General features: G+C 39.0%; 1 protein-coding gene across 5 annotated transcripts in view; it reads right to left on the minus strand.

Moving 5' to 3' along the window:
• The window catches only part of tox2 (TOX high mobility group box family member 2), an 87,488-nt gene that overhangs the window by 7,461 nt on the left and 59,825 nt on the right, over positions 1–20,202 (minus strand). For 3 of the 5 annotated variants that reach the window (XM_063911677.1, XM_063911674.1, XM_063911676.1), the window contains 3 exons: positions 19,078–19,359; positions 4,594–4,875; positions 3,158–3,400 (listed from right to left, as the gene is read on the minus strand). In XM_063911677.1, the coding sequence (XP_063767747.1) occupies positions 3,158–3,400; positions 4,594–4,875; positions 19,078–19,359 (807 nt within the window). The remainder of the gene's footprint in view (positions 1–3,157; positions 3,401–4,593; positions 4,876–19,077; positions 19,360–20,202) is intronic. The other 2 variants (XM_063911675.1, XM_063911678.1) reach the window with 2 other exon arrangements.

The following is a 20,202-nucleotide window of genomic DNA, read 5'->3' on the forward strand; positions in this document are numbered from 1 at the left end:
AATTAAAAATAACAAAGCTGCAAGGGGAGAGCATATGCCTCCATCGTAATCCTGACACAGAGGTGTCCCGCCTGAATTAGCCCCTAATTGTACCTTAATGAAATGTTCTTGTTTGATAACCAGTTAATTACAGGAGACAATAACTCCGCACCCTGCTGACACTGAAGGGAGTGATTACCCCGACGACCGAAAAGCCGAGCGACCGATGAAGGAGGAGGAGGAGGAGGAGGATAGAAATGGGAGGTAGAGAAGGTGGAGAGATTAGAGGGGTAAATCAAGGTAGGAAAACAGAGGTAAGTATAAAAATAAAATAAAGAAATAAAAAAACAGTGGATGTGGAAGTTAAACAAAGAGCAAATACATATACAAATCTTTAGATAGATGCTAAAATGTAATCTATATGTGGAGTATAACATCTAAACATGCAGTCTAAACTGAGTGACAGTGTTTTCTTCCTTCTATCTCTGACCTTTTACTGATACACAACTCCAACACAGCAGACTCAATTAAATAAAGCTAAGGTCTCTCCTCTCTCCTACCAAACTCCATTATCACTGTTCCTCTCCACTGCTCCTAAAAAAAAAAAAACGTAGAATTGATCTTAATCTTAAATAACAAAAACAAGAAAAAATGTTCTTTGTGTTTCTGGGGCAGCTTCAACATGTCGTCACCTTGAGGAATAACGCAGCCCAAATAACGCATTGATCTTGCACTATAAAACAAGGGCCTTCGGGAATTTAAAAACGCTATACAGCGTGATAAAAAGGAAAATATGAACATAAACATGAGTTTAAAAAAAAGACTTTGTTCTACATAACTCAAGGGCAACACTGGAGAATACACAACAATGTGTGCAAAGTGGGGAAAATGCACATTGAAGATTAAATGAATCACAGAAAGAACACAAATCACAACAATGACACTTCTGATCATTTCTGCAATAAAGTACAGCAATAAAACAAGCTGCCTTTATGTGAATTCTGCTGCATGGTGTGTTTGAGAAGTACTATAGCTAATTGGAAACAGGGGCCACGTTCTAGTTAAAACAAAGCTGTGTGTAGGGAAAGGGCTGTGTTTACATTCTGGTGAGCCTTCATGGCTCCAGAGGGTCTGACTGTGACATTATAGAACACACCTCATCGGTCCTATAGAGATTACATGACAGCCCATGTTGGAAGAAAGAAAGGAAAGAAAAAAACATAACAGCATAAACATACACAGTCTAAGAGCAGAAGAGATGGGATTGAAGCTTTTATGTTTAAGGTATGAGTCCATGGATTGAGAAGTTTTCACATTAAATGCATTTCATCCAAAAGGACTGGTCAGTTCGCTTTAGTATGTAACACCAAAGACGTACATTTTAATATCTTTTGACCTAAATGAGTATTAGCAGGCAGTACATGATTTGGTTACACTCTGTAAATACATGGTTATCAAGTTTATCCATTTGCTATGCAGGAATAAGTGACAGCGCTAGTCACAGAGAATAATTAGAGCAATCACAGTGTTATTGCCCAGACAGGGTCCTACATCTCATTCCATAATGACATCATTACCTCAAGTTAATTATGTGTCTTGCGAGGTGACACGTTTGATTAAACACATAAATGCACAAACAAATAAAAAAATTAGCTGTGGAATGGCACAATGAATTGGTAGATTTTTATTGACGGAATTGCCCTTTTGTTAGTTTTGTCTCCTTTCACGGGTAATACTGTGAAGGACAAATGCATTTAGTAGAAGAGCGGGACAGAAAGAGGTAGAAAGAGAGAGAAGAAGAGAGAGAGAGAGAGAGAGAGAGAGAGAGAGAGAGAGAGAGGTATTACATCTACAGTGCAAAATCTAAGTCGTAAAAGAAGACGGGACACAAAGGGTTAAGAAGCACAAACAATAACAGTTCAGGAGCAGATGTCCTTGAGGCAAAACCAAGGACAAGGCAATTGCTAATCTTGTATTCCCAGCATGATCAAATCACCAGGCAACAGATATAAATAAAAGGACAGGAAATGAGGAATTCACATTCAAGGGTGTCAGCGGCAAAATGAAGATTCATGGTGAAGAGCCCCGGTGAAGGCGGCAAAAATTAACTGCAAATAAAAGGGACAGACGGCCTCCAAAGTCCAGCGTATAAAGTAGGTTTGGTGGGAGAAAAACACACACATGCTAGATAGGGTCTATTCGACGGTGGCTGGGGCTGAGGAGAATGGGCTGCACTTTGTCATGGAGACAGGTGCTTTTATTTGACAACCAATAGGCTGTGCCCTGACTGGATATTCTAAAAATATGAGTCTGCGCATGATCATCAGACTGTCTCGTTTTCTATTCATTTCACACCATCATTTGTTACCACAAACACATAGAAACTCCTTTGACTTTGGTCTGAAAAGCTGAAATGAAACAGAAAATGTGCTGCTTTGAAATGCACTTTACTGCGGCGCTTCTTGATGCAGTTCCCTACGCTCAAGTCAGGCTGTAATAAAATGTAATTGACTTGTGAAAATATTCAGGGACATATATCCATCAACACTGCTGATGGTAACACACTACTCACTTTTTCTATCGATACATGTCCAATATAGTGTAAAATGAGGTTTCATCTAATTTGAATCAATCTCACAGTCATATGTTCAAAACAAAAAGATATAAAAGCACTTTCCCAGCATAAGACAAATAAAGTTAGAAAAAAACTGGTTTATGGAGAATTTACCAACTCAAGTTCAAGATATTTATCCCAGGAGTGGGTGGAGTCCAAAGTGGGTGGAGACCAAAAACAGAGTTAAAAGTAAGTAAGGGACACAGGTGGCCAGAAACATGTCTGCAATGAATTGACATGTTGCTCCTCATCTGCCAGATGTGTGATTAGTTAACTGTTTGCTGTACCTCTACAGGCTAGCACAAAGAAAGATGTAAACTACACGTATACGAAAGAGTTCTGTCCATACTGTGTGCTTGGAGGACCTGTTCCACTCATTTGCAGTAGATATTTGCAACGATATCACTCGTGCAGACTGTACACACTGTCACTACAAATATTGCTTCCAGATTCAAAAAGTATAACATTGGCTTACGAATCCAACTTTTCATTTGTAAATGGAAGAATGTGTCCTGTTTTATGTTTAAAGATCAATTAATGTACAAGTACGAAATATACGTCTACCTGTTTCTGCTCCTCTCCCAGTCCGTCCCACATGGAGGCCACTATCTTGGATACGTCTCCAAAGGTGGCGTTGGGATTCTGTCCTTTAATGGCTGCCTGGGTGTCTCTGAAGAACAAGGCATAAGCTGACACAGGCTTGGTAGGCTCATTGGGATCCTTCTTCTTCTTCTTTTTCTGGGGTTTGGGCTTCGGCTTCATCATCTCTGAAGACGGCCGCTTCTCTCCCGTGATCTGGAAGACCATCAAAAAACACAAAAAACAAAACGACTTATTGACACTGCAAATATAACGGCTTCTAATTCAGTGGTTAGTCCTTGTATTCCAGCGATATTTCACTGAAAGTAACACTTTGACACCTGCCACTGGTTGACAGCATTTATTTTCCGCCTTACTTTGTCAAAAATAACATCTGCTAGTTGCATTTATCAAACCTTTCAAATCTTTATTCTTCAGTTGTTCAGCAAGTCATAAATCCTGACTTTCGTGCTAGGGGTGAAAGGAATTTTAAATCGCCTGCTGTATCTGCTCTGGCTTTGATGTGGTCTCAGAGTGAATTGGAGAGAGCAAATGGAATTACTTACTGATAGGAGAGATGGTAATCATTTTTATTCACACACGCAGTGAGAAGCACAGCAGAGATGTATATGCAGGGAAATATATTTTCTTTAACTAACGGATCACTTCTTTTTATACTGTATCACTGCATGCTAGTGGAACATTTAAATATACAGATGAATCTGAAACACTGCGGGTGTGGCAGATTCAATTATACACTCATTCACATTCCCCTGATAGAAACTAAGCAAATCCACAGAGACATTGGTTTGTGGGCAATTTATGAAAGCAGTTTTACAGATTTATACAAACCAAAAGACTGTAAACAAGTGTCCTTCTCTTCTCATTTAAATAAATTAGTGATTAAAATGAAGTGTAGCTCTCAAACCAGATTGTATATAACTTTAATGACAAAATAAGGCTGCCAATACTTTGTATCTGTAATTGATGATCAACCAATTACGGTATTCATCACATCTATAAATAAAAGTGGTCTCTTCTCTTTAGAAAGAAAATGCAGAATATTCCTAAATAACTTTCTAACTTCTTGTGTCTGATGAATTAGAAGAAGGCAAGTCAGTGTCTACACCTCAATCAATTATGAAGAAAATATTTGATTATACTTTTTTTTTTATAAATGTGACACCACCATCCTACACTAAATTACATACACATAATAATAAAAATAAAATCATGGCTTCAGTTCCCTTCAACAGCAAACGTATGCAACCAGATGCGTGTACCAGCCAACCCAATAACAAGCACAAGCATGGCTACTTCAGAGTCCACAACTACAGTAAACATGCAAACCATCTCTGACTGCCAAGCCCTTGCCTCCTACTCCACTGCTATAAGCTGGACATGCGTTGCTTCATCAGTACCTTCGAATGAGGATCAGTCTCCTCTTCCTGATTGGAGCTTGAGGGGGAGGGTGTGGCCGATTTACTCCCGGGAGGAGAGGGGGAACCATGAGGCATTGCACTCCTGCTCACATGAGGGTTTAGCTGGGTCAGTGCACTCATGGGGTTGGGCAGTATCGGAGGTGAGCGGTTTATCAGGGGGTGGTGACGGGCGCGGTCATAATGAGCGCCGTCTGGGTGCTGGTGATGGTGTTGCTGTTGGTGGTGGTGGTGGTGGTGGTGGTGCAAAGCCATCTCCTGCATCTGGGGTGAGAGAAGAACACCAGCTTTACTATTTGCTCCTCTACTCAATGTTATGAAAGTATGCCAATTAGCCGATTATGCAAAGACTTGGATTTATTATTTTTTAAATATGCATGTGTCTTGGAAAAATATCTAAAAATTAGGAATGAGGGAAATGTGTCTGTTGGATAAAACTAGACACACACACATAAACCCCCATACAGCTTCTCATTGTTAAACTAAAGCTTCTCTTTTTGGTTTGTATTTGTCTTTTGCCATGACAGTAGCAGGCACTTTTTTCAAACTTGAAAGTTTTTGGCCCAGCTTATTTCTTTTATGTCTTTTGTACCTGGCTTTAGCACATTTTGAATACTGGGATCAAGGTGATTCATCTTTATATCTCCCAAACAACATATGTTATCTCTCAACCCCCACCAACCAAAACAACTCACTCAGACATTAAAATAAATCTACTTTGCTCCCTAAAGGCTAATACCATTCAATTTTAACTAACCAGACAAGAAAATCATGAATTTAGCATCTTTGACATTCCCCATAGTTTTCTGAAGGTTAATTTTGAAGCCTGAAAGCCTTTGTGTGTATGGCCTGCTGCCATATTGTCAGTTAGCAGAGCCAGAACATCTAGATGCCAATGAGTTGCAGGTGGATGGAAACAGATGAGAGCAGAAGTCAACCCGCCAAGTTGTGATAGGCTCAGACAGCTCTCAATCAAACAAATGAGAACCCCAAAACCCCTGTACGTATTATTTTTTTAAATGGCCATATAATGTATCTATCTGGTATTTTAAATTGTTCTCTGATCTCTACAAAGAAGGTATATAACTTTGGTTGATCCCAAAAAATGTCCAGATGCAGTTTTACAGGTCCATTTACAACCCTATGATTTGGTCCTAGAATGAAACAAGCTGAATTGCCTTATTTGGGGCTCATTTAAATAATTATGATGAGCTCTGCTCTGATTGGCTGGTTTACAAGGAGCAATCCATGGCTGCCTCAGAGCCCACAGAAGTTATTCTCTCACTACAATACAATCTCCGCACCAAATGGCAGACAGGAAGCGACTATCTTTTGAATGTAGTAGAGCAGCTTAAGAGCCAGTTAGTTTTCTCAGGACTTAATGAAGACCAGAAACCGAGCTAAAATTAGATTGGAATTATTTTGGAATTTAAAAAATAAATGTTTTTCCCTCATTTAAGTGAAAGCTTCAGCAATTCTCCAAATTTCTAGCCAAACGTTGAAGAGCTTCACGAAAATCAGCTATGGCACCTCATCACTTAACTCGGAATGAAATCATTTGTCAGAGTAGCTTTTTATTGCAGTTAAAGGTAAAAATCCATGATTTGCTTTGACTTCTATTTACATATATAAGTAATCACCAAGAAGTGCAATAAGTGCAGGCCCTCCAGGGTCCTTGAGAGATGGTGACCTGGTTGTGTTTGCGGAAGACTTAAGTTAGTGCGTCTGGAAAGTTTAGAGTAGTAAAAAAGATCTTGCAAAGCATTCATCTATGCAATTGATCAACAACCCTATCAACCCCCTGTAGATATATTATGCTCACTGCGCACTGTGAAAGAGAAAAATATCACTTAGTGCAAAGTTAAACACCACCTTTTTCTACACTTCTACACACAAATAGCAACAAAAGTGGTGCTCGCAGCTGGAGAAAGCCCCCCGCATGGAGAACACCCTTCAGGGTGATTTCAGAATCAGATTCTCACAAAGTTCTGCTCTTAGCCATCTTAAAATATATTCAATAATAACTACATGAAAGCTTTTCTTCAAGATTCATCCGGACAGAACATGAACACAGACCAAAGGATGCTTTTAATGTAGGCATACATGGGAATGTTTGGCAATTTAAAGATCAGAAAGTGATGAACCAGCATTTGTTAGCTCTTTAAAACATTTATGAGTTAAATAATACATTACACATTAGTGAAGTGCTAAAAAGATCAAATTGAAAAGGCCTGAGCACATGAGGTCTTGATAAACACGAGTAGAGGTTCAAAGATGAAGGCTCGGCTCTCTAATCATAATTGGTCCCAGTAGATTGCTGGAATAAAAATGCACAACAAAGTAATGTAGTACGAGGCTCTGGCCTTCTTTGAAAACTCATAATATTCACACGACATTAGATTCTGTGTTTGCCTCAGCAGCTGCAGACAAAAGGCAGCCATGAACAAAGACATTCCTTTTGCATTTCAAATAACCAAGCTCTAACCTCCCCCCATCCACGGCAATCGACAACTTCCAATAATAATTCAAAACACCATCACCTCTTAAAACATGAGAAAATAGCTTCAGCAAAATAAGTAATAAGAAAGCAGGGGAAAAAATAGGAAGAAAGGGAAAAGAGAAGGAAATAGAAATCCATTAATTTTCCATTTGCTATGGACTTGCTCTTTAAGGGTCCTCACAAACCAAGAAGCATTGAAAAACCAATTAATCAAACATGAATGGCCTATCATAGCTATAGCAGATGCATTTCCATAGCAACAGCCTCCAGGCAAAATTGTCACCCTTTAATCTGAGCCACACCATGTTTAATATAAACAAGAAGCAGACATGCCGAGCAGAGGAGTTCACAGGGGGAAGGCACCGTGGCATTATGGGTACTGAGTGTGGTAAAATCAGAAACAGAAAATGGTCACTTATAAGCTCTTACAGACTTGCATACATTTATTTTCAAAGTTAAATATATAGGTTTCAATTCAAGACACATTGTTTTTTAAATTTTGAAAACATGTGATATGCGACTCAATGGAGATTGTAATGGGTCTAATTGCATTCATTTAAATAAATAATCATAATAACTCAATGTTTTTCTTGATTTTATTTTAAATCAAACACACATTTAATTTGACATTCTTTATCTTCGCTCTCATATTTCATAGCGTTGAGTCAATTTTCATCAGAGCTGAGTTAACGAAGCAGCAAGTCATCAGAAAACAAATGAAATATTTGTTTTGAACATTGCTGCTAAAAAAGCAAAGCGATGCAATCACAACAATACTGATGCCTATGTTTTAAAGTGTGCATTACCTTATTACTGTTACTGAAATCAAAGCATACAGTATAACACCTACAAGATGTGTGCTCATTAGACATAATCACAACAATCCTACTGAGATAATCTACTCCTAATAGCTCTTATGTCATTATTTAATATGTCTCCGGGTGCTTTTAGCTGGTGCTTTCACCTGTGCGAGGCAGAGAAAGCTAGAAGTTATCACATAGCGCCATCAAGCCTGAGCTAAATAAGGCGAGCGGCAGACGGCTGTACAAATATTATGAAAGAATCTGACAAAGGTTGCCGGTTGCCATAGGTACTGTATGCTAATTCCTAATGGTATCATCCAAAGGTGGGGGGGGGGGGGGGGGGGGTGCACAGTGAGTAGCAGGACTTTGGTCACTGCTCTCTGTCTTTAGTATTTAACACATACTGACTTTGTGCGGACTTTTGATATGGACAGACTAAAATACAGATTTTATTTCTGGATACATGCTCTGGGACGCAGCACGGAAATAATCGTATTTCTTTGAGCGGCATAAATGTGATGGTTATGGGTTGAGAAAGCTAGTTATCTTATTACATGTCTAAGCAGTCAACTCATAGATCTTCTGTTTGTTCTGCTGTATTTTGTGGTACAACTAAACCAATAACTGCAAACTTCAGCAATGCAGTGCCCTAAATTTATATTTTTTTCCATATTTAGATTATTTATAAAGTTGGATTCTGAGTTCTCTTGGGTATTGTCGAGCTGTGCTTAACCCCAAGCAATGTAGTTGTTTGTTGTAAAGCCCCAGGAGATCTCTCATAAATGTAGAAGAGGAAGAGGCAAAGGAAAGGAAAGAGGACACTGGAACAGAGAGGCAACAAGACTTAAGAGAGAGAGAGTATGGAAACAGCATAAAAAGAGACACAAAAAACCACACGACCTCAGTACTAAAATCCATCTCCAAAGTTAGCAAGGGGACAGTTAGATATTGCTTTTTGGTGATGAGCAGCCAGGCAGACCTAAACTGTGATGTAAAGCCAGGAAACTTGGTGTGAACGCGTTCCTCTGCCATCGTTGCGCCTGTCGTGTTTGTATTCACATCTTGTACATCATAGTCAAATGGGAGTCAAATAACAAAGGCTTTCCAATTATGTGTAGCACATTGTGTGTGAGATGGAATATCACAAAGCCATTGTTCCCCTGCTCCTGCTGACCTTACCTTTGAAATGGTTTCACAGCCGCTCCAATTGCCTGCACCATTTGATTTAGCTAAGGGGATTTGACCACCAGCACAGAGATGAGAAAAAGGGGAGAAGAGAACCCTATGCAGCTACAAGGAGGAGAGATCCACACTGGAGGAGAGTAAAGCAACTAACCTTGCTCCGTCCTTATGATGATTATACCAGAGTGGCATCTGTTTCATCGTTTAAATAAGCAGGTTGATTGCTATGCAAGGTTTTATTGCCCTGGCATCCTATTAAACCAGTCTCTTGGTGCTTAAGAATCAATAAATGCTGTGCTTTAACTTTTATCATCATCTAAAAAGAAATTAATAAATATTCAGTGTGTCAGTTTTTAATTAGGTGCAGAGTAACTTCACTTTGAGTACTTTAAAATGTAAATTGAAGGTGGAATGTGTTTGCCAATGATAAGACTTTCTTCCAATGTATTACAAATGTATTTACATTTTTAAAGAAACCTCACCTGTTGAATTAATTTGATCTGCGCTAACATACTTTCAGATCCCCCCCTCTGTCCCGTCCCGCCCTGTTTGATTACACAGTTATCAGCGCTTCTGTTCCAAGAGTCCTGAGACTTTCCTCTCCCCACTCGCTGCTTGACTGGAGCCATCTTGTTTAGAGTGATGGCTCACTCACACAGGTTCACGGCTGCTATTGTAAAATCACCCAGCGTTTAATTGAAACAAATGACTATAATAATAGAACATTATCCCTGCAGGCACCCAGCCATGACAGCTTTAATTAGAGGCGCGTTCAAGACTGATCCTTCAAAAGCACAGCCGCCGCGCAACACGGTGGTAAACACGCCTTTAGGTAGGGAGCCAACCCTGGGCCTCACAGCGCTCAAAGCTACTTCTCATTCACCCCGAGGGCAAAGCACTAACAACTCTGTTCCTCAAAGAGCGTTCAAGCCTCCACCTCTCCCCTCCCTTCCTCACTCTCTCCTTCTTTTTCTTCTTCTCTCTCCCTTCATCCATGTCTTCGGTTTATCAAGCTTATATATGCCCAGGAGGGTCATTTACACAAGCTGAGGAGAATTAATGAGAGAGTGGATTTATGAATCATACGCTACTTAAGTATGAAAGCAAAGGCAAAACGCAGCTTCTGTCTTCTTGTGATATCAGACGGATGCTAAGTGAGAAGATGTGATGGGCAGCAGATGTTTAAGAAGAAGACACACAAGAATTTACCAAAGCTTAATTTGATGTATTTTAAAAAGTACTCAGGATGACTTATAAAATATCATTCAATAAGACAAGGAGACTTTGATTCAGCTGTGATATGATGCTAGGATCCAGGTGCACTTCCAGCTAACTGCATTTAGCAACACACTATTAAAACCTCATTTTATTTAAATGCTTGGCAGTCCCTCAGTGTTACAAAAACAAGGAACTATAAGGTCACTTTTAATCGTTCCAATTACATGTCAGTGAAAAGGAAAAATGTGAAATACTCCTGTGCTGAACTGTGATCATCTAATTCATCTGGCAGGAAAACAGCAATACCTCACAAACCAACAGCATAAGGAAATACTTATTTGTACTTGAAAAGGGAGAAAAAGCTATTTACAAAGAACTTCTTGAGTAGCCGCTCTGTTGAAATGGACGTTGCCAAAGAGAGCCTTAGCCAACGTGTTTGATATTGTCATAAAACACCTAGGACGTTTTTTAAGTTGTGCCACACAGATATGCTCAATTCAAAAAAGTAAAGAAAAGCAAATGGTAAAACTTTTACGATGTTTTACTTTACAACCCTTTGTGTTGGTATTTTATATTATTTCTGTGTCAAGCAATTAATGACAATGTTATTTTTTATTATTAATTGTTATTTTTTATTATTTCTATTATACAATCCAGGAGTATAGCTTGAAGCATTTGCACAAAGAGGCAGACGTCCCTTTATGATTGACTGCTGGTTTGAACAGTACTGTACCACCCTGAACGCCTCTCAGAGAGAATCTGTGGCAGCAACAAGGCAGTGGTTGATTTGCAGATAGTAATGTCATGATGTCCCCCTCGGCACCATCCTCCATGTTCCTCATTACTGCTAATGTCAGAACCTCCTTTGCTTTTATTTCCACCCCCCACCCCACCAGTTCTCCCTCTTGTTCCCGGTCTTTTTTCTTCTCTCTCTCTCTCTCTCGTTCTCTCTCAGTGTCTCTTTCTACCCCCGTGTTGCTTGCTCTCAGCCCGGGCGTGTCTCCGAGCTCACCTCACAAAGCACGGCGTCAGAGAATCAGAGCCTTGCCTGACATGACATGTAGGAGACGGTTGTGAGGAGCGGTAGGGACACACATTCTTGACAGCAGACGGCAGGGCTCTTCTGCTCCCACTAATGAGACTCCTGACTGCCGTGTCAAACACACTTTGTGTATGTGAGCGTGTGTGTGTGTGTGTGTGTGTGTGTGTGTGTGTGTGTGCGCTGGAACAACAGAAAGAAAGAATGTAGATGCAGAAATAATGAACACAAAAACAAGAAAGAGCACACAAATGAAAAGTAGGTGCATACAGTACTGTGTGCGCCACACAAGTGAGTACAGGTCATGGAAATGTGATTTTCATGTGTGTCAAATCCTCTAGCGAAAAGGTCACACATTTCCAACAGAAGCCATCTTCACCTTATTCTGCAGCTTTGAACTATCACAAATGTTTTTGTAAAATAATAGAAATAAAACCAAACGTTACTAAGTCTAAGTGAATTTAAAAAAAACTATATATTTTTTTATTCGTAACTTTCTCTTAAAAAGCTGATTAACAACAATATGTTTTATTCATTAGTAGTGTTTCTAATTCCTATTTTGTGTCATTGGTATGATTTTGGTTCACCTTTTCCCTTCTATAAGTGTGACAATCATCTTATCATTCCTAGAAACATTTTCTCCTACTTGACAGCATCAAGGCTAAGTACCGCCTGTAAATTCTGCCTGTAGCTTCTTGCCTCTTAATGCTGCATTACAGTAACATGAATACACAAAGTACTTTAATCACCGGGCTTGAGCCACTGTCGTCCACTGTGGAACAGCAGGAGAGACGTCCCTGAGTGAGATGACATGGGACGGCTCTCCGCTGCCACCAGGGCAGAATATTCCTGGTGGTGAACGCAGAATGAGCTGATGGATGGTTGAGATAGGGCATAGTGCAATATGGACACGATTTCATGGCATGATAAATCTCAGCAGGGGCCCGTGGCTAAGTGTAATATGAAATCCCTTATCTATGTATCTGCTTCATAACACTGGCTATCTGCTGCAGCTGAATCTGCCTTTGTTTCTTTAGCGTCTGTTCTCTGCTTGAATGTTCACATCTACTCTATGGAGGAGGATGGTGACAACAACATGGTTGCGATAACACATCTTTTATTTGCTTGTTTTTGAAATACGGGGTGATAAATTATCTAAATTGAAAATTGTAACTGTGGAGATCCTCTTCCATTACCTGTGATCATGCTGATAGGCAGTGTTATTAGAAGGGATTTTACATAGCACCCCTAATGTGGCTGACCTCTGTTAGTACAAAACAAATGAAACCTGGAATATCAATGAAATGCAATTTGTCGCACAGCACTGATCCTTTTAAAGTTTGGTGTGTGTGTTATTTAACACCATCACTTTAGAATAACTGATTAAAAAGAATGAAATTAAGTCGGCACCTTATCCTATGATTAGCTTAATCCAATAGGTTAATTGACTTTATCAGGGTGGAGAAAATAGATGAGCTGCCGTTCCAGGCTGCAATACAAATCCCCTCAAAATAATGAAATTGGAAAATAACCTATATTTCTTTTAAGACATTTCTTAATATACAACTACAGTTTCATATCACATTGCCAGAGAAATAAAGCACTTTCTCCCAGGAGATGAGAAAAGAATTGAATTTTTCCTTATCGGTCATCTATTTTTTCGCAGAATGCTATTACTTGCTGCCTGCCGTTGCTAAGCAACAGGAAATATTAATAGGACCTTTTATTAGCTAGGCTTTACCAGTGGAGTACTAAAATGAGGAAGTGGAAAACATGAATGTGTTACATAAATCTCTGAACCTTTCAGGGTTTGCACAAGTCTCTGTTTGTCCAGTGATTTATGGCTGTGATGGTTCATTTATGGGATAGGGAGGTGTGAAATGCCAAATGGAACATTAGCCTAAGGGACAATTTGAAAATAAATAATCACAAAAAAAGTGGAGAAAAAGGGGAAAAGCTGTTTAAAGAACGGCTTCATTTTTCCTGCAGGTTTCAAGAGGCATCAAACAAGCAAGTGATATTTGTTTTGTTCGGCTGGAGGCATTGATCATTCAGCATCATCTATGCCTGAATCAACATTGGAATAACTAATAAAAGTCTATCACCGCGCTTGTTGAACTGTGGTGGAAAGCGACAGACATTCCATCATTTTCCGCAGCCGCTCTAATCCCTTTAAAAAATGACTGAAAATGAAGGTCTTTCAAAGGAGAAATAGGTTTTCTTCATCTGAATGAAAGTATAGAATAAGGCAAAGCCTCAAAGAGCAGAAAGTACTTAAAGGCTAAGGTAAGACACAATTAAAGTCCATATTGGAAAAATCTAAACACATTTAATTACACTATTTCTGAAAAGTCATTGATAACAGTTGAGGTGACGCACAGGACTATTCATTTTTTTCAGACTTAGTATTAGCAGACCAAGATTTTCTCTATAAATGCATCACCTTATCGCTAATCCACCTTTTTCCTCTGTTCCATGTTTATACAAAAACCAGCAGGTGTACAGTATGCGATAATACATTTGCAGAGACCCTCCATCAGAGAGAGAACACATTAAAACACACCTCTGCTCTCTTATCATTAATTCATCCCGGCTTGTCTGTGACAAGTTCAGTTGACATTGCAGCTCATATTTCATTCACGCAGGCATGGAGAGCGAGCACCTGCCAGGTTCACTTAATGCCTCGGCAGGAAAAAATTAAGAATGGAAAGAAAACACAGGCATCCACCAACTTAACATGACAATCAGTGCGGGATTAACACTTGATAATTAACCCGAACAACTGAATATAAAGAGCCTGGGAGGAAATTCCTAAATTTAAATCTTGCTTACAAAAGAAATTAAGAGTATGAATTTGAATATGAATACAGACGGCAGTCCACCCTCATTACAAATGAACTGAACCTTATTCAGGCGGATTCACGTCTTGTATTCTGGAAAAAAACAAATGAGATAATACCTGGGAGTTTGATGATGCTTAGGCAGCATATAGCTCTTTCTGCTAACACGTAACCGTTTCACATAACATCCTCTGGCTGATTATACATTCATCATCTGTTACATATTCAAAACATCGCACACGAGCCAGTTTGATGATGGCTAATATTGCGTGCATCATTGAGGAACATGAAAAAAACGTAATCAAAGACAATTTATTCCAGTCGCAGGCACAAGTCATATGAATTACAAGAGCGTCTTAAATATACCATAATTGAAAGTGTAGTCTCTCTGTTCAAATAGATTGCATATGTATTTGTTACAGCACAGGTGTGAAACTAATAAAAAAGTAGTTTGGCTTTAGGCAGGTTTAGGTGTAAGTAAAGACACAACAACAAGGCCACTTCACTCCTGAGTCTAGAAATTAGTCACCAGCAGCAGCAGCAGCAGCAGCAGCAGCAGCAGCAGCAGCAGCAGCAGCAGCAGCAACAGCAGAGATGTGTATCTTTCTGGGCTCTATTGATAAGATCAATGAAACCTGAGCATGGCTATTAAATGTCTAATGTGTTTTGGAACTTGTAGATGCTACGACAGTGGGGGCATTAACAGACAGAGGCAGAGTGAGAGAGGGAGGGAGGCCCTGCCAAGTGCATCAGAGCATCAGAGAAAAGAGCTCTCTGAAAGATATCAGGTTTGGCCAGGAGGGGCTTCGGACTGCAACACAAAAAAAAACGTATGAATTGAAATTAGGGGAGTAGAGTCAATTATGTCTTTCAGGTTTTGAAGAAGTCACCACCAGGTTGGTTGGGAAAGTTAGCTTATATCAGCTCCTGCATGTTGATGATTTACACTACTGTGCGTTTACAGGATTAGACTGGCAATGTTAAATATTTCAAAAAATCCTATGGCCTAAATCCAACAATATATTGATGGCCTGCAACTAAAATTTGTCTTTATAATACAGTAGATTCATCTGCGTATTTTGAAATCTAGTAGGAAAATGTCAGAACATTTTGAAAATACCATCATTAAAATTCCCCCAAAAGCCATTTAAATAGCATGTTTTATTCAAAAACAACCAACAACTCAAAGAAAATATTCTATCCAGTGACTTTTGGGGACTTTGCATTAAAACATTACTTCTACAAGTGATTATCCAATTACATTTTTTTTTTTAAAGTTGACTTGGATTCAGATCTTAGTCAAACTATTTAAACACATACATTTATCTTCATTACCATGAACCTGGTAAGTGTCAAATCCACATTTACCGTCATGCTGTCAAATACTCACTAAGCAAATATGAAGTAATCCACAGCTGAAAACAGCCCTCAATATATTCAAAATGTATTCCTGTTTGCTCAAATCAGTCAACAGCCATTTTAGAGATACTTAAGAACATATATTTGTGATCACTTTTTATCTGCATCTTCAGATGGAAGAAGGAAGTCAGAACATGTGACACGGTTTTGGTCTTTTCATGGGACCCATGGATAAGAAGTAAAAATATAGAATTACCATGATATTATTATCTTAAGTTTGTCTTTATTTTGCCTCTGAGTAAAAACATGGTAGTTTTCCTTCTTCTGGAGCGTCCACACCAACAATCCACTGTTGTATCCACCTAAAGATCTTCATCTAAACACCATTTATTCCCACAACACAACACACTTTCCATTCTGTCTATAGGAGCACCCTGACTATGATCAACTGCTGCCGTAATGCTGCTCTACTCTAAATCCTCTTTGTTATATAATTGGCCGATTTATTTTATGTTTATATTGTTGCACCTGCAATAGAGTTTTTCAAACGTCCTCATACTTGAATCACGTAGGCATGCATTTCGAAAGCAGAAGCTCTCAGCCTTTTGTTGAGATAGAATAACCTTATTTCACTCAACCGAATTATCTCTAAAATATCTAATAATGAAATCCAGGAGGTACAGAACACTGGAGGTATATGCTCTTTTTAAATAAGAGTTACCTCTTTCCTCTTTGCAATTTCTTCTTGCTTTTCTCCCCACAACCCCCCCACCCATCTCTCTCTCTCTCTCTCTCTCTCTCTCTCTCTCTCTCTCTCTCTCTCTCTCTCTCTCTCTCTCTCTCTCTCTCTCTCTCTCTCTCAATCCTCACCCCTCCTCTCTTCAACCAACTCTATTGCACTCTTTTCATTGCCCAGCTCACGTATTGAATCTGCCTGATGAAAACAGATCTCACTGCAGCACCACAATAGAATGGCTGATGCAGGAAAGATGAACCCTAATGGATTTTTTTTTCAATGCGCTCAAGATTGAATATAAGGCCTGACCTCCAGATGTAGTGGATCCATTTCAACAGCAGAGATATTGTTTATAGTGAGGACACAGAAACACACACTTGGATGCACACCAAACACAACAGCAGCAAAATCCCTTTCTATCTACATACAGCACTAAAGTACAATTTTTTTAGCACCAATAACTGACTAAAATTAGGATTAACCCTCGTTATTTATCAATCCATGTCAAGTGAGGTATTCATTATGATAGAATCTCATGTTTGAACTGCAGAGTTTGCTTAATTACTCTGCTCAACAGACTGTGTCAAGGTGAGGCACCACTTTAATAGACACTCCGTTCTCAGCACAAATGAACCTCTGCTACGGTTTGGTAGTTTCGCCAGGCAGCCTATTTGACTTAGAAATGTCTGAATTCACTTTATATGCTGCCTTTTGCAGTGAAGTTGAAGCAGAGCCCCTGAAAAGGTCTCCTATATGGAGAGGAGCTTCACCTCAGAGCCAGATAAAAATATAAAGCTTTGGCAGGGTATAACATTTGTATCTGGTTAAATGCTGTAATTTCCCTTCGGCTTTTTCTGGATATCTTTCCTTCTCAAAATTACCCCTGATGTGAAATTCATTTTCCATTCACAAAATGTGTTGCCCATATTTGTGTGTCTCCAACCACAAACACAAAGCATTGCACTTTAAATGCATGGTTATCAGAATGTCAAAATTGTTTTGATTAAATGTTCATCGTGTTTCATTTCAAACATTTCAAACGCATTTTTACCGCACAACCTGATATACTCCGTCTATTAAAACCACAGAGTGGGGCCCCAGCAGCTGTAAAAAATATCCTGACTGCCGAGCGAAAGACTGGCCAATCAACCACTGTCTCCACAGTAAAGGTCATGACCAAAATGTGAAATGAATATGAAGATAAATGACACATGAATCCAATACCTTGGGAGAATATTCCACTATTATATATGATATATAGTATGCTTATATTTCAGATATTTATGGAGTTGCATTATAACTTCATGCTGACTGTTGTTTAATGTTATTCCCTCTGTTTATGATGATCATAATATTCACCTGTATGTATTTCCTTTTCACTGTATATAACAGATTTTATTTTATTTTCATTAACATACACAAAGCATGTGTCTGCATGGTAATGTATAAAGATGCCTCAGACAGAAAAAGAGCAATATTAAAAATAATTACTACGTGCACACAATGCACTCAATTACCAAAGAGACACAGCAGTCGGGTATAGCTATTTCTGTGTCGCTCTCTCTGTCTGTTTGATACTAGAAAAGTAAATAAAATGTAAGTGATAAAGAGATAATATTCTCACCTTGACTCTCACCCTGAACACAATTATCTTTGCATATGTAAATATTATTGACCATGTCCTCTTTCTTATGTTTATTTTATCAATGCTGGAATAAAAAGGCATTCACAAATATCCATATTTTGAAGGATATCATTGAATCGCATACCAAACCTGAACATTAAAGTTATTCAGTGAACCATAAATGTACATTTCCCAAAAAGATTACCCCACTCATTTACTAAATTCATGTGGAGACATATGTATCCTATATGAGAAATGGCTAAATGGAAAGCCTTGATTATTGCAGCCTATACATAATGCTTCATGCATAAGCTTTACATATATCATTTGTTGTGATAAAAACCTGCTCTACTTCCTGTAGTCCTCATGAATGCAATTACGGTTTGGAGATGCTAATTTGTGGAGGAGCAGTTCTGTGTGGAGCTGAGGGTGCAATCAGAGCGTATTCATGTTTGAAGGCTTGACAGATTGACCGATGCATGCTGTCGAGGTAGATATGATGCCGATGGATTTACCCACAATCCCTTTCTCCATGCATCAGAGCTGACATGGCAACCGCTGAACAATCATTCAGTTCCCCCACTTAGCCCCCTTCTTCATGTCTTGAAAATTACATTTACCTTATAGGATTGTAATCTGTTTCATATTAGAGAACTCTTTCAAATGGCAGTTTTGGATGTCTTGCAATTTCCAAAAAGCTTTAAAAAACATTTTAAAAGTCAAATTTGTTCAATCTCTTCTGTGCTCGATCATCTTTCCGAGCTAAATTGTAAGATTGTATGTGCCCCGGTGTATGGTTTTTCAGTGTGTGTGTGTGTGTGTGTGTGTGTGTGTGTGTGTGTGTGTGTGTGTGTGTGTGTGTGTGTGTGTGTGTGTGTGTGTGTGTGTGTGTGTGTGTGTGTGTGTGTGTGTGTGCATATGAGAGTTAATAGATTGCTCTTGTGTCCTCAAAGTTACAGTTTTGGTAAAAATCCAGCTGAAAAGGTTTAGTTTAGTTCCCTCTTTCTTCTGAGGGATCAAATAACTTTTTAGTATTTTAAAATTGTCCAAAACATTTGTAACCATTACTGAAAATAAATATCCTATTTATCTATATTTATTTGACCACAGTTTTCTGATGCTACATGGCCCTGGAGGAATGGTTTAATCATAATGTTCTACTCACCGAGGGCATTTGGCTGGAGACGAGGTGACTGTCCTGTGCCAGCATGTTGGACATCATGAGTGTGGGCAGCTCTGGGTAGGAGTACGGGTTGATGAGCCCATTGTGTTGCAGCGAGTGGCAGAGGTAGCCTGTAGAGTCGTGCTCCATCAGGTGAAGAAGAGAAGGTTCTGGGTGGTTTGGTGGAGTGATGGGGGGGATCTCGTAGTCTTCATCCCCAGCGCCATTTCCACTGCCCGAACCACCACCTCCTCCCCCGCCACCTCCACTCTGTCCTGTATAGCTCTGAGGACACAAAGAGAAAAAAATTAGAAAAAGGAAGTAATGGATATCTGCAAACAAATCCAACGCAAATGAATAACTCATTCATATGGGTTGCAGATGTAGTCATGAAGTTTGAAGTTGAAAAAGATATGGAGGAATAGTTGTGACAGATGCCATGACTTTGAAAAGTCAATTTCCTGCATACATAGGTAAGAGGAGCAAATCCAAGGCTTATACGTGTATACAACTATCCCATTTTGCATCGTCATCATCACACAACATGAGTATTGCATTTCAAAATAAATCAAGTTCTCTGATAAGTAGTCAAAGATACCTGAGTGTATGTGAGACCTAAGGACAAAAGGCAACTAAAGCTCTTAGGGTGCATTTCATTAAGAAACAATCAATACAAATACATATATATATATATATATATATATATATTTGGCAGTTTTTTAGGAATGTGACAGCTATGGAGAGTTTTTCTTCAGAGCAATAGCAGCGGAGGTTCATATGTATCACAGTGCTTGGAGTCATTCAAAATACAAAAATATTGTTGTTTATTTAACAACGGGAATTTTCTGTGCTTTAAATTGTTCTTGATTAGTGCAAAGTTGCAGTATCCATAGCAACAATACACGGCCATAGCTACTTGGTAACAGTTAAGCGAACCTTTATTGCACAAATGTAGGAAAAGAAATGTTCTTTGCCTCCCCCACATGGATTTTTATGAACCTTTATGTTAACTATTGCTTAGATTGAACTACAGGTAACCGTAGTAACAGTAGCATAGTTCAGATTTGTGCCACATTGCCAGTTATTGCTAAAGCGAATGTTCAACTAACAACAAACAGAAAACCTTTA

Source organism: Eleginops maclovinus, chromosome 20, assembly GCF_036324505.1.
Source record: "Eleginops maclovinus isolate JMC-PN-2008 ecotype Puerto Natales chromosome 20, JC_Emac_rtc_rv5, whole genome shotgun sequence".
NCBI lineage: Eukaryota > Metazoa > Chordata > Actinopteri > Perciformes > Eleginopidae > Eleginops > Eleginops maclovinus.